This window comes from Microtus pennsylvanicus, chromosome 1 (genome assembly GCF_037038515.1).
Source record: "Microtus pennsylvanicus isolate mMicPen1 chromosome 1, mMicPen1.hap1, whole genome shotgun sequence".
NCBI lineage: Eukaryota > Metazoa > Chordata > Mammalia > Rodentia > Cricetidae > Microtus > Microtus pennsylvanicus.
In genome coordinates, this window is record NC_134579.1 from 154,870,352 (window position 1) to 154,893,130 (window position 22,779).

General features: G+C 36.8%; 1 protein-coding gene across 1 annotated transcript; it reads left to right on the plus strand.

Moving 5' to 3' along the window:
- The first annotated feature begins 546 nt into the window (after positions 1 to 546).
- LOC142842475 (vomeronasal type-2 receptor 116-like) lies at positions 547 to 21,766 on the plus strand. Its single transcript, XM_075959209.1, has 6 exons — positions 547 to 743; positions 12,096 to 12,387; positions 12,661 to 13,470; positions 14,864 to 15,091; positions 17,242 to 17,365; positions 20,862 to 21,766. The coding sequence occupies exons 1-6, from the start codon at positions 547 to 549 to the stop codon at positions 21,764 to 21,766; spliced, it is 2,556 nt and encodes an 851-aa protein (XP_075815324.1).
- The last annotated feature ends 1,013 nt before the right edge of the window (positions 21,767 to 22,779 follow it).

A 22,779-nucleotide genomic window follows, 5' to 3' on the forward strand; every position in this document is an offset into this window, starting at 1 on the left:
CAGTCCTGTAGTATAAGCCCCACTGTGCGAGCTGTGTGAACCTCAATTTCTCTAACCATGGAACTGTTGTTCCCTGACAGGGATTTTGTGAAAGAATTCCAAGTGTGCAACTAGGAACTTTGACTTTTTGTGTCCTTCCTGTCTCAATGTGGATCATCTAACAAAAGCCACTGACATCATTTCTAAAGGCATTAACATAAAAATATTGTTCTGGCAGTCATGGCCCCAAATTTTTCTCAAAATGACATCCCCCATGGAGCCGTAATTTCCACAAAATTGAATGATGTCATGAAACTACCTGAATTTTCCTCATATATACTTCTGAATTATATTTGCATCATATGCATATCAGGTGCACAGCCATAGGGGAAGAAAGTGTCCAATTTTCCCCAGAGGCGAGGAATCCCCTGGGAAATAAAGGGATCATGAATACACAAATAGCCTCTGCTTTTGCTGCAGAAATAAAAGTAGGTGAGAAAATATGGGCACCCATATAATATGCTGATCTGAAGAGCACACACTGCCAAGGCTTCAACGAGGACAAAGATGGCCGGTTTGATTTTACTCTTCTTTTTCCTGAACATTCCACTTCTTGCGTCCAGGTTCACTCAACCCAGGTGCTTTTGGAGAATGTATGAGGATAAAGATAAGGATGAAGATTGGTTGACAGGTTGGGTCTTTGTCCTTAAAACAGAGCAGCGGCCTGTGGAGAAAGATTATTTCAACCATATTCTGAATATAGAGTAAGTTTCTTTGAATTTTCTGTGTAAATGTCACCATAAATATTTCATATGGGGATAGAAGTATTTGTACATCCACAGGCCTTTATTTCCATAGGACAGTGTTCACTGTCTCTTTAAAGTAAGAATTTTTTGTTGTATAAATGTTATGTTTGGACATTTAAAGTATTGAGCTTGTGACTAATCGTAAGTAGTCAGCGCACGACCAGCTTATCAGAACTCTATTGATCAATGTTAAAATGCTGAACTTTGAAATCTTGGTGTAACAATAGCATAGAAGGGGAAAGAAATCCGAACCATTTCCCATTTTTCATATGTCTTAAATCCTCTTCTTCGACTTTGACAACTTGCATTGACACACCGTAAAGCATTTTCTCTGACCCTTAGAACTTACTAAGCTCTCACACCCTCAGACTTTTATATACCTCATCACTTAGACCCTCAGCATAGACTTTGTCCCTTTCTCTTCCCATTTAATCATTTGCCAGAGACACAAGTAGTCATTGCTGAGAGCAGTCATTGACAAGCAAGTTGTTTTAAATAAAGGAATAGTAAGAGTTACACCTGAGACCCGTTTATCCTTTGCTAGGAAGCCTGTTAATAAGACAAACCTGCCGGACTGGTAAAACTGCCTGTGTCAAATCTGGACAGAGGAGAAAAGAACGTTCATGGGTTTTAGCCCAAAGCTATAGATTTTGCTGTGACTCAAAGGTGTGAATCTACTCCAGCTGTTATATAGACACCTGTTAGCTGCCTTTTCTACAATGTGGATTTCAGTACAGATTAATGCTAACTCATCTAAAGCTTTTACCTCTTTTGTAAACTGAAAAATTCATGTAAGTTTTAGGGATGGGCACAAGGGTGAGAGGGTGGACTTGGGAGAAATAAAAAGCAAGTGTGATTGGTGCATTATATGAAGTTCCCAAATAATCAATAAAAATATTATGTTGGAGGGGGAAAATAAATGATATGTTTGCATTCTTTGAAATATGAGTTGTCACTAATAGTGGTGACTGCTTCCTTTCTTTGCACTTGCCTGTTTGCAGCTGCAGCATGTGATACTTTTCAACACTTGAGAAAGGTATCTACTAGCTCTTTGTAATTATTTAAGAAGCACGCGTCTCTTCTGTATAGATCTAAACTGGTTACTCACTGTCAACACTATTTAATTTATGTCTTATTTTCTCTTCAATAATTTTACTAATTACAGCTTTGTCATTTACCAATTTGTGCACTATGCACTTTTGATTTTGTGCATTGTTGGTTGTTCTTTTCAAATATTGCACTATGCCACCCCCAGAGCTGAAATCATTGACAATTCCTAATGTTTAGTCTGCAGGAGTTAATGTTTCACTTCCATAAGTTCTTATCTCAAGTTCCTGTTGAGTATTAAAAAAACTTTTGATGGCATTTTCAGCAAGGTAATAGCAAATATTTTAAGATTGTTTTTTATTTCAACATGTAGAGGTAAATACTTATATTTATTCATAAAGATACCACAAGAGTAAGAAATCAAACTAGAAAATAGATTCTTTTTAAGTCTGAATGCATCATTCAGTGTTAAAATGAATGTTTGAGTTTGTTGTTTATTGTTCATATGATAGGTATTGTGTAAAAAAATATTATTTATTAGTTAATATTATTAAAGGGTAAACATAAACACAAAATGGTATTGTTGACTATTTATATTATAAAAATTTATAAATATTTTCCATACATTGCACACTTTATATTATTGTAGTTTAAAAGCTTGTAATATTGGCACAAATGAATCTCACTGCAATTTCCAGATGTACATAGTTCTCAATTGCATGCCAGTGTTGTGAGTTTATAACTGGAAATGTAGACAAAAGGTGCTCTGTACAAGACAATTTAAGTTGTGCAAATATACCAGGTACAATTACATCGAACATACCTATGTAAGCATTAAATATTTGGACAATATTGTGGTTTAGGCCCTTAATCTCTGCATTTATGAAATGGAGTAGGTGTATCATTATGCATTCAAGGTCAGTGGCAAATAAAAACCAGTTTTACTGAAAATTGTGAAATCCATTCCCTTTTATTGTCTATATGAGTGTTTCTCATTTTCATACACACAAATCAATTTATTTACCAAATGTAGTCTGATAGTTAAATGTATTAAAAATTAAATATTTAAAGAACATTTTGTAGCTTTAATTGATAAATGAGAAAGATAAAAATACAAGATAGTGATGGTAGACATGAGGGAATATATTAACTATATTGTCCACTAAATATGAAAGAATTATTAGTACAGGAACCAAACATTAACCCCAAGAGACCACTGTGCACTTACCAGTAATTCCTTGAATGCTTCCTCCATTTAAGTTTGTTTCATAAAACTTACCTGAATCTCGTCTAATGCATTACGTGTACTTTTAATATTGCTCAATTATTTCAAACTGAATATCTGATCAGGTGTTCTGTATCACCCAAGCCTGTACCTTTTATTTATCCATTGTGCAAACACTAAAAAACCAGAGCTGCATGGCCTTTTCTGTGAAAGTTGCAAATGGCTCATCTTATTTATGTTAGATTTACTTTCATGAACTTTTAAAGTGTTTTTAACCTTCCAGCACCTTATGTCATTCCAAACCCACAACTTGGGACATTGCTTCAATTATTGAGGGAGGTTGGGAATATTGTCCAGTATGGGATAATCCTTCCTTTTACTACAAATAATCGTATGTAGATCTCTGTCCATAATAAACAGTGTTGCCTTTTATAGAACACAAACTGAAAACTGCCAGTTTTCTCAGTTCTTGAATTTTTGCATTGGTGACATAGGAAGAACCCTGATATTTTACCAACTATGTCACTAGTATTTTATTTACCATCAGAAGTGTTATAATATTGGGTCACAATTACACAGCCTCATTCATTTGATCCGAACAAATAAAGAAGCCCCACCCAATTATGTCTGTAACGACAAGATCAAGTGTACTATGGCAGTTAGAAGACGTTATTGAAAAACATCTATCAATAAGGATTCGTCACAGGTCTCTACAAATCTCAGCAGGTGAGTATTTTGGGATTTGTATTTTTTTATTAATTTTTTTATTGAGGAAAAAAGTTTCCGCCTCCTCCCAGCCTCCCATTTCCCTCCCCCTCCTCCCGCCCTTTTCCCTCTCCCCCCACTCCTCTGGCCCTCCATCTCCAGTCCAAAGAGTAGTCAGGGTTCCCTGCCCCGAGGAAAGTCCAAGGTCCTCCCCGCTCTGTCCATGTCCAGGAAGGTGAACATCCAATCTGGCTAGGATGAAACAAAGCCAGAACATGAAGTAGGATCAAAATCCCGGGCCATTGTCCTTGGCTTCTCATCAGCCCTTATTGTTCGCCATGTTCAGAGAGTCCGGTTTTATCCCATGCTTTTTCAGTCACAGTCCAGCTGGCCATGGTGAGCTCTCAATAGATCAGCCCCACCATCTCAGTGCGTGGGTGCACACTCGTGGTCCTGACTTCCTTGCTCGTGCTCTCCCTCCCTCTGCTCCTCATTGGGACCTTGGGAGCTCAGTCCGGTGCTCCAGTGTGGGTCTCTGTCTCTATATCCATCCATCGCCAGATGAAGGTTCTATGGTGGTATGCAAGATATTCATCAGTGTGGCTATAGTAAAGGGTCATTTCAGGTTCCCTATCCTCAGCTGCCCAAGGAACTAACTGGAGACATCGCCTTGGGCTCCTGGGAGCCACTCTAGGTTCAAGTCTCTTGCCAACCCTACGGTGGCTCCCTTAACTAAGAATTGTGCTTCCCTGCTCCCCTATCCAACCTTCCTTTTTCCCAATCATCCCATTTCCACAAGTTCCCCCACCTCCCCTTCTCACACCCTCTCCCCATCTCCCCCTACCCCCATTCTACCCCACCCCCAAGATCCCAATTCCCTGCCCAGCAATTTTGTCTACTTCCTATAGCCAGGAGGATAACTATATGTTTTTCTTTGGGTTCACCTTCTTATTTAGCTTCTTTAGGATCACAAATTATAGACTCAGTGACATTTATTTATGGCTAGAAACCAATTATGAGTGAACACATCCCATGTTCATCTTTTTGGGTCTGGGTTACCTCACTCAGGATATGTTTTCTATTTCCATCCATTTGCATGCAAAATTCGAGAAGTCATTGTTTTTTACTGCAGCGTAGTACTCTAATGTGTATATATTGCACACTTTCTTCATGCATTCTTCCATTGAAGGACATCTAGGCTGTTTCCGGAAAGAAATCCTTGTCTTCATTTGTAGTATTCCCAGATGCTAAGAAAAGTGTGAGGAAGATAATGGCCACACAGGGATGTCAAAATATAGGCTACTATTCAGAGACTTGATGGGGCTTTCACATTTCCTTGTGTGTAACAGAGATGAGAAAAGATTAACAAGTGAGGGGCTTTTCTAGAACACTTGGCAGAACAGTGTTTTTACGTTCTTAGGAGTGCATGCTACTCTAGCTGCTCCCTGTATCCATTCAGCTTACCCATGCACTGCAGGTCATTGATTCATCTTTCCTATGCACCTGTCCATCCTATCCTAAGTGACTGTGTTCAGTTTCCCGCTCTGTGTCAGATGGCCCACAATGATGCATCTTTAGTTTTGGCCATGATTCCTTTCATGCTTCACTTGAACTAGAATTGGGTTGGGGGCCCATCTCAGACAATGAAGACGGTGCTCAGTTTCTCTCATAATTGAAAAAAAGTTATATTAAATATACAGTCTGTTTTGACTTTATAAATATGATCACAGTCAACATGCAATTATACTTGTCAAGACCTGAAATATATGATAACCAAATTATGACATCATCTACAATTTATTTTTCATTTATGGTCACACAGACAGTTCTCTATCTGTGTGCTTTAGAATGTAAGAATCATTAGGTATACAAAGAATATAAGTCACCACCTCACAGAAGGTTGGATGTCTCTATAAGAAATAGAGACTTCACAATAGACTCATCCCTTGGGATGTTAACTTTTGCAAACCTACCTGCTGAGATTTATGCTTTTTAAATTTTGACCTTACTTGGACCAATCTCAAATACTCAGATGAATACCTGGCAAAAGAGGTAGATGAAGTTTAGAAGTATCAGCTTCTAAGTGTCAGACACTGAAGAACTTCTCATTCAATGCCTCATTGGAACGACTAATGGTACAGACTTTTGACATGGCCTTTAGTGAACTTTGATATTCATTCTTTTAGTCTGTATCTTTTTATTTTGGAGCCAATACCACTTAATATCAATTTCCAGTGATTTTTAAATATCTGTTTTATTATTTTTATTGTTGATGGCAGCAGTGGTGGTCTTGGTGGTGGTGGTTTGTGTGGATGTTTCCTGTTCCTGCTTTCCTAGGAAGTGGCTCTTTATTTCCTGTGTTTTCGTGCATGTAATTAACCTCTCAGGTTTGAATTCTCCTTGTGGTACCTTCTGTAGTTCTCTATTTGTGGATAGACACTGTTTAAATTTATATATCAAGGATATCTTTTCTCAGTCACTGAGGATTGAATATTTGTATGGTATAGTAGTATGGGTTGAAATCTGTGCTCTCTTGGTGTCTGCAGGTAAATTGAACACACCGTTCTGTCTTTTATACTCATCATTGGAAAATCCGGTGAAATTCAGATAAGTCTACATTTATATGTTACTTGATGTTTCTACCTTGTAGCATTTAATATTGTTTTTTTGTTCTGTTTATTTAACATTTTAATTACTAATTTGTGAAGGCATTTGTTTTCTGTTCCAATCTGTTAAGTATTTTGTAAATTTTTGTACCTTTTTCGGGTTCACCTTTTCTAGTTTATGAAAAATTTTTTCTATAATATAAAAGATATTTTCTGGGAATTTGTGATGAGATTCTTCTCATACTTCTATTTCTATTATTCTTCTATTTGATCTCTACAAAACATTTCAGAATTCTTGGATGCTCCATGTCAATGATTTTTTTTATATTTAACATCTCCTTTGATAATTGTTTCTATTTTTTATATCTTGTATTCTATTGGAGATCATTGTGCCTGTAGTTTTTGTTTCTAGACCTTCCTTTTGCACAATTCCCTAGCTTTTGTTTTATTTATAGTATATACTTCCTATTTTAGGTAAACATTTTTATTCATTTCTTTCAATTGATTGTGTTTTCTTTGCTTTCTTTTTTCTTTATTTATTATTTATTTATTAAAGATTTCTGCTTCCTCCCCGCGACGGCCTCCCATTTCCCTCCCCCTGCCCCAATCAAGTCCCCCTATCTCATCAGCCCAAAGAGCAATCAGGGTTTCCTGACCTGTGGGAAGTCCAAGGACCATCCACCTCCATCCAGGTCTAGTAAGGTGAGCATCCCAACTTCCTAGGCTCCCCCAAAGCCAGTACGAGCGATAGGATCAAAAACCCATTGCCATTGTTCTTTGCTTTCTTTATGGATTTTATTTCATTTACTTCATTTTTGAGTTGTTCTTTCCTCAATTTCTTTCATGTATTTATTTATTTTCTCTTTAAGCTCCTTGGTGTAGGAGGTCCTTGTGTATTTGTGTTGTTTTCACTGGTTAATATAGAAACTGCTTTGGATCTGGTGATAGAGCAGAACTTACGTAGGAAGGGAGACAGAATTGAATTGTGGGAGGAAAAAAGCAGAGTCAGGGAGATGCCATTGATTGTCCACCCGAGACAGACATTGGTTAGAATTTTTTCTGATAAGCCACTGCCACATGGCGATATACATATTAATTGAAATTTGTTAAATAAAGTTGTGAGAGTTAGCCAATAAGAGGCTAAAGATAATGGGACAAGCAGTGATTTAATTAATACAATTTCTGTGAGGTTATTTTGGGGCTAAGCTAGCCAGGCGGCTGGGACAAAAAAGCAGGCCCCAACTTGCAACAGGTCCTCAATCAAACTCATTAAGTTGGTTTTAAGGTCTTTTGTTACATTTCACTTGTGCTGGATGTCAAGTCTTGTAGTAAGATAACTGGCTTTGGTAGTGACATATTCCCTTGGCTGTTGCTGATAGAACACTAACACTGGTGTCTAGGAATCTGACTTTGTGGTGAATATAGACCTAGGTGCTTGTTTACAAGTTCATCTTTGGATACATGCTTTATTCCTTTGTTTATGTTTCCTCTTTTGTCATCTCACACTTTGCCTAAAGATTTTAAATGTATCTCCACTCAAGTCAGAGGATGCATGTCTGGTGGCAATATTGACCCATGGTCCAGCAGTGAGGCTTTCCCTATGTTGAGGCTGGGGCTGTTTGATTCATGGAGGTTTTGTGGAGAATATGGTAGGGCACCAAATTGTGGATTGTATGGGGCTAGGCCATCAATGTCAACCTCTAACATTCCTGTATGTTCTCTGGTTGAGTAGAGACTCTCTTCCAGTGATAAAGGACTGAAGCCCTCTGGTCTGGAGGTTTGGGGATGGGCAATCACATTTGGGGTATATGGAAAATGGGTGACATTCAAATGTGAGTGTCCAATCTGGAATACTAGCGGCCATTGTGGTTTTTATAGAGCTGGAAAAGTGTCCTTTTGCAGGCTGGGGTAATGTAGAAGGGGCGATCAAAGATATGAGATATGATGAACAGGTGCAGAGAGAGTGAGAGCCTTGGGAAATTCAATATGCAAATCTCCTACATGGACTTATGTTGGCAAGCATGTTCCCAGGTAAAGATTTGATAAACCAATGCAAGATTGTGTTAAGTCATTGACTTCTCTGTCATTGATGCTTTCTCTGTGGAGAATAGCCATCTGCTCAACTGCCCAAGGAAAGTTTACACAATGTTCAAGACACTTGTGGCAGCAGTAAAACTTTTCTGACCAGGAAAATAGCACAAAAGTATGTAAAAATTAAAAGTAGAAGTACTCTTTCTGTGAAAGAATCTGCCTTTCACTTTTCTCTATATCCATATTGTAGGCAGTCCAAACAGCTCATCTGAGAACCAGAGTTATGCACTTTTTAGATCTTTATTTTTCAATGTACAATAATATCTATAGAAGAATAGTAGTCCTGTTTACCTCATCACAAATACTAAATAATACATAATACCATTCACAGGAAAGACTTGTCTTATATTTCCTAAATTCTCTATAGGCATATCCACTGAAAGATGGGCATTGGCCCACACTCATAAAAACACTCTCCCATTATTGGAAGGAGTCTGCTTGGTGGTTCCTGGTCACCTGGCTATCTTAGTCCTGAAATAATCACACAGAAAAAGTATTATTTAAATCACTGTTTGACCCATTAGCTTTAACTCTTATTTGCTGACTCTTACATATTAATTTAGCACGTCTCCATTAATCTGTGTATCACCTTGTGACAGTGGCTTTCCAACAAAGTTCTCAGACCTCTGTCTCTGGTGGCAGCAGCTCCATGATGTTCTTCTGACTCTGCCTACTTCCTCCCAGCATTCTGTTCCATTTCCCCCTCCTTCCTCAGTTCTGACCTATCAACAGGTCAAGGGAGTTTCTTTATTCATTAATGGTAATCACAGTACACAGATAGGATTCCCACATCACCTGGTGTCAGAAGTGGGATACAAGCAGTTCCTTGCAATAATTAATTGATCTGCCAATCTTGTGGACTAAATCTATGTAAAACCTGAAAATGCTTTAACAAAAACCAAAAGAACAGCATTAAGCATGGTTTTGTAGTGGCATTTTCTTGGATGGGCTCTGTTTGCTAAAGGCAGGCAGAGGCATGGCTTCTTTGGGAAAGAATTTCCTGGTTTGGTCCATAGCAAGTAATAAAAGCCAAGCAGTTTTGAAGTGCAGCTTCCTGGGCCATGCTTCCAGCACAAACTCTGGCTTTGGAGCATTTCAACAGTATTTTGGGGCCTGGGTGTTTGTGGGCCCACTCAGAGTTGGAAGGCAAGTGGATTAGACTATGTCCGTGGCTCTGCGCTCTCTGCCTAGGCAGGTGGAAGTATCATGTTTACTAGACTTGTACAGGTGGGAGGGCAATTTTGACTATTATATATGATTATCTATTAATCTGTATCTCTTAATTATACATTACATTTTTGATGAGCTATACAGACAGAATGCTTTAATCAAGATCAGAAATACATATACATACAACACTGTAGCAGGAGATGACTTATTAAATAAAACCCCATTCTATTTCAGTTATTATCATCCTAAGTGGGCCCAAGTAAATGCCATAGATTACAATAATTGATGGACATTCATCAATGTGTAGGTTCTAAAGCTTGTACTAGGGCAACTAATATTTGTAACACACCAAGCTGTGAAGAGTTTTCACATAGACATACAGTTACTCTCTTGAATGATCTGATGTGGTTCCATTATCCTCAAACTGCATCAATATTGGAAACAAGAGAGCTATCCATTGTAAACATCATATGTGTTCCTATTTCTCCATACGTCATTTACATACATTAAAATCACTGCCCTTTAATCTCAAAGTTCACTTCTTATTCTGGTTTTGCTAAAAATGGAATTATGAACTGTGAAATATATGCTTTCATTTTTGAAAGGTGTGATTGACTCTTTCATTTTCTCTTCCTTGATTGACAGCCCTGGTGTGTGATTGTTAGCAACACATTAGAGAGGGAATAGGGCAGTTACATACTAACACATCCTTGCCATTATTTTAAAAACAATGGTATTGTCTCTCTGTATCTAAATTGTTTATTTTCTGACACTTATTTCCCATGTATCTCTTAAATTTGTTTTCAGTAATTTTGCTAATTATAACTCTTTATTTTACCAATGTGGAGACTACACACATTTTAATTTTTCGTATTGTTAATAGTTGTTATCAAACACAGAAATTTAGTGCACTGGGAACTATAACTGCTCAAGAGATTTATGTTTCTTAATGTTTGGGAGACAGGAATTGGTGTTTGGGCTTCACAAGATCTAGTCTCTAATGCCTTTTGTGTGTTACTAAAATTTTCAATGACACTTTTTCTGTGTGGTAATAAAAATATTCAAAAATAATTTTGAAAATATATATGTAAATACATAAAGAAATCATAGCAGTACAATATTTAAGTGGGAAATAGGTTCATTTTACTCTGTTTGAATCATTTAGAATGAAGAAGTATGATAAATGTTCATTGGTCAGATTATATGAAATGACTAGGAAGAGACAGAAGTTACTGCTCTTCCCAAAAAAATAAACACAAATTGGTGTTATTCACTCCCAACTTGCTTATTACCCACTTATATTACAAAAAGACTCATAAACATTTTCCTCAGATTTTATTACTTATCATCTTCTGTTTTACAAAGATGTTAAACTGGCATATACAAATTAATGTAGGATGCTATTGTTGTGTTAGTGTAACTGTAAATGTAGTCAAAGCAGTTTTGTACTATAAAAAACAATTGGTCAGAAGTCTTCAGTTGGAATATATGACATTCTGTGTAAACATAAATTAGGTGGAGAGTACTTAGAAGGTAGTACATGGCCTTAATCTCTGCAAGAAGAACCTGGAGCTGGTGTATCTTTGTACTTTTGAGGCCAGTCTAAGCTGTAGCAAATTGTTGTTCAAAACCTTGGAATCCATTCTCTATTAATTACCCACATTAACATTGATACTGTCTATATACATGGTGAACACATACATACGGCGTTACAAAATACATCTTTGGTATTTAAATTTTACACCTCCATTAGATAAATTAGTAAAAAAAGAATAACACAAAGATCAAGGGCATATATTAACTATAATGCCCAGTGATTATAAAGAATTGAAGGCATAACAGCCAAATGTTTTCCATACTATTGTGCACTCAACAGGCATTATTTGACAGTTTTATCAAATTTAGTTAATTTTATGAGAAAATATGATAAACTCATAGGCTCACATGTCTCTTGAATTTTTTTTTTGCTTTTTTCAACACAGGGTTTCTCTGTGGTTTGGAGCCTGTCCTGCAACTAGCTCTTGTAGACAAGGCTGGTGTAGAACTCAGAGATCCGCCTGCCTCTGCATCCCAAGTGCTGGGATTAAAGGCGTCTGCCACCACGGCCCTGTGTCTCGTGAATTTTCAATGATTTAAAAATGAATATATGAATAAGTTTATTGTTTGGTTAAAGACTCCGCCATTGTCTTTATCTTAAAAGTAAGCATTTAAAAATAAGAAATTGAAATCACACTCTTTGAAAGGTGTTGATGCCTCACTTTATTTATGGAAGATACACTCTAATGAACTTTTAAAGCTTTTCACAAGCTTCCAGCTACTTATATTATTCTAATCTCACAGCATAGGCCACTTGTAACATTATTGGCAGTGGTTGAGAATATGGTACAGTACATAATAATCCATCTATTGACTACTCAGGATCATCTGTAGATCTCTGTCCATATTAATCACCATACCATTTTACAGAACAACAACTAAAAACTTCCAGTTTATACTGGCCTTAGCTTTTTCCATGGATGAAGTCAACAGGAACCCTGATCTTCTACCAAATTCATCATTTGTATGTGAATGTTCAGAGGATGGTTGTGCAATTCAGACAAAATTACATAGACCCGCTAACTTGTCTGAAGTAGTTCATAATTACCCTCCTAATTATATGTGTTATAAACAGCCTGAGTGTATCGTGGTGCTTACAGGACCAAATTGGGAAATATCTGTGATGACTGGGTCCTTGTTCTACATCTTCAATCCTCAACAGGTGAGATTTTTGTTGTGACTTTGCAAGAAATTCTAACACTGCTCTTATAATCCTAGTTGCTAAGAAGATTCTGAGTAGGATACTACTGTTAAATTTGTGTTAAACGGTGTCGTTCACAATTTTATTCATTTGTGACGGGTCTCCTTTCCTTTTTTGAAATTGAAATGAGGGAAGAAGGAACAGATAAGGAGTTTTTTAAGGAACTCTTGACCTAAAGTATGTTTACAAGCTCTTATGTACGTGTGCAACCTCATGCTGCTCCCTGTGTTGTAGGTCCTTCAGATTACCTATGGACCTTTCCATTCTATTCTGAGCAATCGTGAACAATTTCCCCTTCTGTATCAGATGGCTGCCAAGGACACATCTTTAGCCCTGGCCATGATCTCTTTGATGCTTTACTTCAACTGGAACTGGATTGGACTGGCCATCTCAGACAATGATCAGGGTACTCAATTTCTCACACAATTAAGAGGAGAGATGGAAAAAATTACAGTCTGCTTTGCTTTTGTGAGTGTGATCCCAGTCAAGATGCAATTATTCTTGCAAAGAGCTGAAGTGTATTATAACCAAATAGTGACATCATCCACTAATGTGGTTATCATTTATGGTGACCCAGAGAGTTCTCTAGCTGTGGGCTTTAGAAGGTGGCAATCTCTAGGTTTACAGAGAATATGGGTCACCACCTCACAGTGGGATGGCACTGCACCTAAGAATGACTTCCCACTTGATTCATTCAATGGGAAAATAACTTTTGCACACCATCATGCTGAGATTTCTCATTTTAAAACATTTGTCCAGACATTGAACCCTCTCAAATACACAGAAGATTTCCTGGCCAGGCTGGAGTGGATGAACTTGAACTGCAATGTCTCAGCTTCTATGTGTAAGACCCTGAAGAACTGCTTATCCAATGCCTCATTGCAATGGCTAAAAGCACAGACTTTTGACATGGCCTTTAGTGATGAGAGTTATAACATATATAATGCGGTGTATGCTGTGGCCCATGGCCTCCAGGAAATGCTTCCTCAGCATGTATATAATCAACCCATGGATAATGGAGGAGTTTATGGTAACTGCTTGAAGGTAGTGTTTCCTCTTTAATATCAAATTTGATGTTGTAAATGTCAATGTCTTTAAATGTCTGTCAAAAGTCCCAATTTACTAAATTAGGGAATATTTCATACAATAGAAAGATTTATGGAAATTTTTCTTCATAATGATGTAAATCTGGATGCTGGTATAAATCTTAATGGTGTGGAAGGTACAATTTGTAAAAAATACACTGATTTTGTTAAAGAGTACCTGACTATCACCACAGCTATTCTAAAACTGTAAGCCCAAGTCCTTCCTTCTTAATCCTCTTCCTAATGAGAAGATGAATCCTTGCATATTTATATTCAAATATGTGATAATCCGTTTATGAGATGATTTTCACAAGTGTTCGAAACTGAATCTGCTCACACTGTAGGCACTTGGGACCACATTTCTCATCCTGAGTGAACGTAATTACACAGTAAACGGTGTCATCCTTCAGTTAAGACATACATTTGTGTACATAAGTATGAATGCATGGTTCTTCTTGTATATGGTTTCACGTTTTTGTGTTTCCAGGAATCTCTTATTGTATCTGTGTTAGTGTGTGTGTGTGTGTGTGTGTGTCTGTGTGTGTGTGTCTGTGTGTGTGTGAATGTGTGTGTGTGTGTGTGTGTGTGTGGTTCTGTACATCCACATATCTATCTGTTTGAGGAACTGAAAATAAATTTCTTTTGTACCAATGTCTTTCTGTATGGGAGTTTGTTTCTGTGCATAACTTCTGTGTTTCTTCAGTGCATGTTTATATGTGTTGGGTTCCTTGTGTTTATTGCTTGAACATATGTATATCTTTGTTTTTGTTTGTCTGTCTGTCTGTTTCTCTCAATCTATCTGTGTATATGAGCATAAGTCCATCAATATCAATAGCTCTCTATGTAGGTGTTTTTGTCTGTGAGTGTCTTCTTGTGTGTATTTGTAATTTAATTTGTGCATGTATTTGTGGCCCTCTTTATGTGTTTCAGAGCTTTCTGTTTCTGTGTGTCTGTTTTGGTGCATATGTCTCACTGTGAGTATCATTGTTTTCATGTGTAAGTGTTGGCATTTGTGTGTATGTCTGTGTGACATGTATGTAGATGCATTATGTATGTATATATATATGGAAGTGAATCTCTGACTGTATGTCTCCGTCTCTCTTTCTTATGGTGTGTGTGTGTGTTTTCATATAGGTGTTTTGTATCTGCATATATGTCTGTGATTCTGTTTGGTGCTTTTTTTCTGAAAGAACTTAAATTCTAGGAACATTATGATAACTTTATTTGTCCACATGTTTTCCTGTTATTTCTCCTCTGGACACCTTCAGTAATACTGCCTTTAAGATGAAATAAAATACATTTATGAATTCAAGAAAGGACACACACACTATAGAATGGTGTATCTTTTTCAGCTGCACTCCTTTCTGAGGAAAACACGCCTCACTAATCCAGTTGGAGACAGAATGATTATGAACCAGAAAGAAAATCTTCAGGAAGACTATGGCATTTTTCAGATTTGGAATTTCCCATATGGTCTTGGACTTAAGGTGAAAATAGGCGAGTTTAGCTCATATTTTCCATATGGTCAACAGCTGCATATATATGAAGACATGATAGAGCATGCAACAGGAAGTAGACAGGTGGGTCGGACTTAACTGCATTCTTTTGCATTACACAGCAGTAACACAGACAATGGGATTGATTTGTGCTGTCTTATAATGAACTAAAAATAATTAGTCACATTACAAAGCATTTACATTCATCCTATTGTATGATTCTACATGTATATTTGATGTGACAATTTATTAGTACTTTAAGAATTTCAGATATGCATACAATGAATATTTATCATTCCAGAATATCTTTCTTTTCCTCTAATATATAATGTATAATGACTGTTACTACTGTGCTATGTTTTTATTGATTTTTATTGAGCTCTACATTTTTATCTGCGTCCCTTTCTGCTCTTCCTCTCCCATTCATCCCTCCCCCCAAAAGTACCCATGGTTTCAATTTACTTAGAAGATATTGTCTTTTTCTACTTCCTGTGTAGATTAGATCTATGTATGTCTCTCCTACCATACTCATTGTTTTCTAAGTTCTCTGGGATTGTGGTTTGTAAGCTGGTTTTCTTAGCTTCTTGTTTAAAAACCACGTCTAAGGGAGTACATATGATAACTGTCTTTCTGTGTCTGGGTTACCTCACTCAAAATGATGTTTCCTAGCTCCATCCATTTTCCTGAAAATTTTAAGATGTCGTTATCTTTTTCTGCTGTGTAGTACTGCAGTGTGTAAATGTACCACTTTTTTTTAATCCATTTTTGGTAAGGGGCATTTAGGCTGTTTCCAGGTTCTGGTATGAGAAACAATGCTGCTATGGACATAGTTGATGATATATCCTTGTGGCACAATAAACATCTTTGGATAAATACCCCAAAGTGGTATTCCTGGGATTTAGGAAAGGTTTTATTTCCTATTTTTCGAGAAATCATCATACTGGCTTCTAAATGGGTTGTACCATCTTGCATTCCCACCAGCAATTCAAAAGTGCTCCCTTTACCCCACACCTCTCCAGCATAAGTAGTCATCAGTGTTTTTGATCTTTGCCATTCTTACAATTGTAAGATGGATTCTAATCACAAAGCCAGACACACCTAACTTTATAGAAGAGAAAGTGAAAAGTACATTTGAACGCATTGGCAATGGAGACCACGTCCTAAATATAACCCCAGCAGCACAGACACTAAGAGAAAACATAAATAAATGGGACCGCCTGACACTGTATAGCTTCTGTAAAGCAAAGAACACTGTCAATAATATAAAACAGCCTACAGAATGGGAAAAAAACTTCACTAACCCCATATCAGACAGAGATCTGGTCTCCCAAATATAAAAATCTCAAGAAAATATTTATCAAGAGAACAAATAATTCAAATCAAAGTTTTACTCAGGTTCCTCAAATATGTGGAGGATTTGTAAAGCATTTACGCCTCAGGAAACACCATTCTTTCCAGCTCAATAGATATCCGTTATGTCCTTTCTCACTCTGCCTATTTAGCTGTATTTTTCTTTATAATATGTCAGGCTTTGCAGTGCTGTTTTTAGAGTTCATGTGTGCTAAATGACGTTTTATGAGACATTCCCTCTATTTCAGATATCTGTTCATCTTTGTGTTCTGTGACATTGCTGTGATTAAATATTGACCAAAATCTTATAGAGGAGAAGGTTTGATTGGGATCATGAATTACAGCAAAGAAATGACAAGGCAGGCAGGTATAAGGAGACGGCTTCTAAATCACAGAATCTGAAGGAACATAGCTTACTGGTTTTCTCTGAATTCTCACACAGCCCTGAATAGGGACAGCACTGCCAACAGTGGGCTGGGTAGCCCTATATCAACTGCCCATTAATAAAATGCTTAAATAATTTGACAGCATGCTAATTCAATAGAGAAAAATATTATAGTTAAGGTTCCCTCTAACTTATTAATGTGCTTTGTGTCACTGTGATGAATATTAAGTAGAAATACCACTTTGAAAGCTCTACAGTGTTTGTTCATATCAAAAAAAAATTCTCCCTCCTTAATTTCTAGATATGGGAAGCTACTCAAATTTACATCAGTTTGTTTCCATACATTTGTATGCCTGGTATTATAAAATGTATTAAGCTTAATCTGATAACTCTTTTGGTGTATATAAAACTAGCTAATTGGTATGTCAACATGATAATTAAATATATTTATAGAAGTAGTTAAAACTCCCGACACCAGCATGTATCTGATTTTTCACAGATGCCGCCTTCTGTGTGCAGTGTTGATTGTGGTCCTGGATTCAGAAAATTCTTGCAGGAGGGAATGGCAGCCTGCTGTTTTGATTGCAGCCCCTGCCCACAAAATGAAGTTTCTAATGAGACCAGTGAGTGTTTGCTAATGAGATAAATCCTTTACTTCACATAGATCATCTTCTCTCAGTCATACTGAGTTGATCAATGGACCAAAAGATAATTGAAGAAATAAAATATATTGCTTTCCTAAGTTGATTCTTATTGTTCTATGATTATTAACAAATTCATTTTAAAAAACTTGTTATACCATTATAGTGGCATTTCAATTGTATTTTAATAAATAAAAACTATCTGAAGATCTAAGCGTAAAACAGTCCCACCGGTCAGCCTTACAGACCACATTATGGTAACATACACCTTTAATCCCAGTAGCCACAATGGCATGTGCACATTTAATCCCAGTCACTACACTAGCTGATATTGAAATCAGGGGGTGCATACCGTTAGTTCCAGTGCTATATGCCTTTAGTCTGAGCCCAAGAGAGGGAGATGTAAAGTTCTCAGACATGATCTGTTAGTTTTTCATATTTCACATTTGTTTTATTTTTGTATATCGTAGACAAATTTTGAATATTGATACCAATTTTGTATATTGATACATATTTCAGATTAATTTTGTTAAAACATATGGTACATGCATTCTGAATCTTGTTCAAGGTATTGGACCTATACACCTCATTTAACAATATAAGGCTAATTTATAGTCCTTGAAAATTTGTATTATCAACTGTTTAGGAAAATAGAGCAGACCAATCTACTCCAGAGAATATAATGGATAGTGAAGAAACTCCAAATGGAGTTTACTTTCTTTGTGGCAAAAGTAAGTCATTGATGGAAAGTAAATTAGCTATAAGCCTTTGGACTCACCAAGATAAGCTACAGACTAAATATTTTTCTCAATATGTCAAATGCAAATGGACTCCATATTGTGGATATATTTCTTCCCTATACATATTATGTATAGTCATTGTACTTATTGTATAAAGTTTTTTATATTAATTATAGCCTTCTTTTTATTATTTTTTGACAAAAAAGGGAAATGTAGAGGCATTTCAATTGTACTTTAATAAATAAAGACTGTCTGAAGATCTGAAGGTAAAACTGTTTTACTTTTCAGCGTTATCAAAGAGATTATGGTAAACAAAACAACCATGTTTAATTCCGGTAGCCACCCTAGTTTACACAGAAATCTGGTGTTGCATGTTTTTATCCCAGTGTTGCATGCCTTTAATTCGAAACCTAGAAGGAAATATAAAATGGGGTGGGGAGACAGCTCTCAGACACAGTCTCTTTCTCAGATTCCAAGAGGCAAGATTGCCATTTCAGACTGAGGTCAAAGTAAGAACCGGTGACTGGGTGTTTTTCTTTCCAATCTTCAGGTTGAGACCCAATTTCTGACCGAAAGTTTTTACTAATTGTGCTTCATACCATGACATACATCTTTGATTCCTTGAAAGTCTGAATTTGCTAGATTTCTCTCAAAGAAAAAGTTTTGACAGTCATACAACATTGTGACTGAATTCTACCCAAGTGTAGAATGTTCTATAGATGTATTTTAAGTCCATTTGATTAATTACATGTGTTAGTTTTCTTATTTCTCTGTTAAGTTTCCATCTGGTTGTCCGGTGCATTGGTAAGAGAGGAGTCTTGAAATCTGCTGCTATTAGTGTGTGGGATTTGATGTGTGATTTGAGTTCTAGTAATGTTTCTTTTACATATATGGCTGCTTTTATATTAGGAACATAGATATTCAGGATTGAGACTTTATCTTGATAACTTTTTCCTGTTATGAGTATAAAGAGTCATTCTCCATATCTTCTGTCTGATATTAGTTTGAAATCAATTTTATTAGATATTAGAATAGCCACACGCTAGATCTCTTTGATTAGAAAATCATTTCCCAAACCTTTACTTGAAGTAGTGTCTCTCTTTGAGGTTGAGGTGTGTTTCTTGTAAACAGTAGAATGTTGGTTCCTGCTTTCGTTACCATTCTCTTAACCTGTGCCTTTTTATAGGTGAATTGAATCCATTGCTATTAAATGATGTTAATGACCAGTGGTTGTGAACTCTGGTTATTTTTTTGGTGGTAGTGTTTGTGTGTTTCCCCTATTGGGTCGTGTTGGTGGAGGGTTGTCAGAGGTCTGTGCTATTGTGGGTGTTTCAGACATCTTTGGGTTGAGGTTTTCCTTCTACTACTTTCTGTAAGGCTGAGTTTGTAGATACGTATTGTTTAAACCCGTTTTTTGTCATGGAATGTCTTCTTTTCTCCGTCGATGGTGAAAGAAAGCTGTACTGGGTATAGTAATCTGGGCTTGCATCCATGATATGTTAAGGTCTGCATCACATCTATCCAAGATCTTCTGCTTTACGTGGTTTCCTTTGAGAAGTCAGGTGAAATTCTGATAGGTTTACCTATTTATGTTACTTGACCTTCTTCCTCTGCAGCTCTTAATATTCTTTCTGTATTTAGTATGTTTTTTGTTTTGATTATTATATGGCAAGGGGATTCTTTTGATCCAATCTATTTGGTGATCTCTAAGCTTTTTCTACCTTCAGAGGGAAGGCCATTCACAGTGAGATCATTTACTTTCCATTGCCTAGGAATCAAAGATATAGAATACTCAGCTCCCTCTCCTGCACCATGTCTTTCTCCATGCCAGTATGTCCCAGGATGATAATAATGGACTTAGCCCCCAAACTATAGGACATCCACTTAAATGTTATTGAAGTCTATTGAGCAAAAAAGTATTTTATGACTGTCCAAATTAACCTGTTCAATCAAAATTAAATTATTTGTCCTATCAGAGGGTTCTGCTTTTACCTTTATAAACTGCTATTTTCCTACAGGCCACACCTGTCTCCTCTAACCAGAGACAGTGCTATGTCCTCCCTGATCAAAACCCGTTCCCTCCTCCCTTGTTGACTTACCCCTATTCATTCTCTATCTCCTGTGTTTGGTTCTTTTTCCCTACCCATTGTCCTCTTGGACACATCAATCCTTTTGTTTGAGAACTTTATCTTGGAATGTGAAGAATCCAAGGGTCTCTACAGATTATGTTTCCTGTTTCTTGTATGTCAGTCTGTTTTGGCTGGTGAATTCAAACAAGAAAATATCACATAACATTTCCTGTAGAAGACAAGATCTCCATCTATTTCAGAGAAACGATTCATAAAACAGAAAGACATCAAAAATCACTCTAACAACGGGATCTGAGATATTAAATACACTCTGTGCAATACAGTGATTAATCATTTTAATCTCTGAAAACTCACTAGGTTCAGTCAATTCTTCATAGCATTCAGAAAGGACTGGAAATATCTGTGTTTTCTGATAATATAAAATGATATCACCAAGACAAAGTTAAATAGACAACATATTATTATATTTCATTGTCCATATTTATAATGAATATTAAGAAATGAAAGTATTGCTATGCAGCAGTGTCTCTCAGCTACAGCATCAACAAAGGATTCAGATATCACAATGTTTACTCAACACAGTGAATTGAAATATTCTGTCAATAAAAGGCAGTAGTTGTAGTAATCATGCTTTTTTCTCTCCAGAAGATGTGGATAAATGTGTGAGGTGTCCAGAGGACCAGTATGCCAACAGAGAACAGAACCAATGTATTCAAAAAGCTGTGGTCTTTCTGAACTACAAAGACACCTTAGGGATGGTTCTTACCTTAATGGCCTTGTTCTTCTCTGCCTTCACAACTGTGGTTCTTGGGATATTTGTGAAGCATCATGACACTCCCATTGTGAAGGCCAACAACCAGAATCTCAGCTACATCTTGCTCATTTCACTCATCTTCTGTTTCCTGTGTCCCTTGCTTTTCATTGGGCATCCCAACTCAGCTACCTGTGTTCTGCAACATATTACATTTGGAGTTGTATTTACTCTGGCTGTTTCTACTGTGTTGGCCAAAACAGTGACTGTGCTGCTTGCTTTCAAAGTCACAGCCCCTGGAAGAAGGATGAGGTATTCTCCGGTTTCTGGTGTTCCCAACTACATCATTGCCATCTGTACGCTCATCCAAATTATTCTCTGTACAATCTGGTTGCAATTTTCTCCTCCTTTTATTGACAAAGATGTGCACTCTGAGCATGGCCAAATCATCATTGTGTGCAACAAGGGCTCAGTTACTGCATTCTACTGTGTCCTGGGATACCATGGCTCCCTTGCAATCATGAGCTTCATTGTTGCTTTCTTAGCCAGGAATCTCCCTGACACATTCAATGAAGCCAAGTTGCTAACCTTCAGCATGCTGTTGTTTTGTGGTGTCTGGATATCCTTCCTTCCTGTCTACCATAGCACCAAGGGCAAGATAATGGTGGCTGTGGAGGTCTTGTCCATCTTGGCTTCCAGTGCAGGCCTACTGGGATGCATTTTTATCCCCAAGTGCTACATAATTTTGTTAAGACCAGAGAGAAATTCTCTTCAAAAGATAAGGGAGAAAACATCTTCCTGAACACACATTTCATAAATTTCTCTGACAACTACAGAACTGGCACAGAAACACAAAATACAATGCAATGGAAACTGTATGAATGGCTAATGATTCTCATCATTTCTTCTAATGAGGAGGCACAGCAGTGTCATGTACACTACTTTTCTGTACAATTTTATCTATAATGATCCACACAGCCAATTATTTTATAAGATTCAATTTTTTTACAATTAGTGTACAGAGATGTATTCCTTAATTCCTCAATCCCGGCAACATTAAAATAAATGCTAAGTAATTCTGCTGATAAAGAAGTGAATGTGGAACTTTGAATGCAAATGAAAACAGAGAAATCTTTTAGTAGAGTTAACTATTGCTATCAGATGGTAAAACTAATAAGGTCCTTTTTTGGAGCAAGAAAAGTGAATACCATTGCATCCTAGGAGTTAGAGGAGTAGAATTTAGGAGAGAGAAAAATATATGATAAATACATATAATGGATATTGAGGAAGATTAAATGTTTCTCTGCATTTAAATTCATGTGTGTTATTTCTGAGGAAATGAGTTCACTATCCATTCCCCACAACTTGCAGTCCCTATAACAATAGCTCTAATGAAAGAGTTGCACTCTTCTGACTTCCAAGAACACCTACATTCCGAGGTGCACAAAATAACACACTCAAAAAACTAACATACTCCTAATTGAAGTTAAAATAAACTAGAATTGAATTTATAAATCACTGAAATGGAACACTGGTTTATTTTGTCCCCTTCGTTAAAAATATTATTCCCACATAATAGTCCCTGATTATGGCTTCTCCTGACTTTATTCCTTTATTCTTCCATACTCCTTCCCATAACCCCTTTATGTTATTTTATCCACCGCTTCTATCTCTCACTGCAAAATAGATTTCTATGGGAAAGTAAAAAATTAATACTAAGATTAAGAAAAACTAACGCATTATGTTAGGTCAAAATTAGAAACATGAGGAAGTATGTAAAGAGAATCAATGCGAACAAGTCCCATGCATTTGCAC

Excerpts from the sequence above, each read along its gene's own strand:
- LOC142842475 (XM_075959209.1), top strand. The coding sequence starts at position 547 with ATGGCCGGTTTGATTTTACTCTTCTTTTTCCTGAACATTCCACTTCTT. Across the intron at positions 744-12,095 it reads AACCATATTCTGAATATAGA|AACAACAACTAAAAACTTCC; the intron begins GTAAGTTTCTTT and ends ACCATTTTACAG. Across the intron at positions 17,366-20,861 it reads TGAAGTTTCTAATGAGACCA|ATGTGGATAAATGTGTGAGG; the intron begins GTGAGTGTTTGC and ends TCTCTCCAGAAG.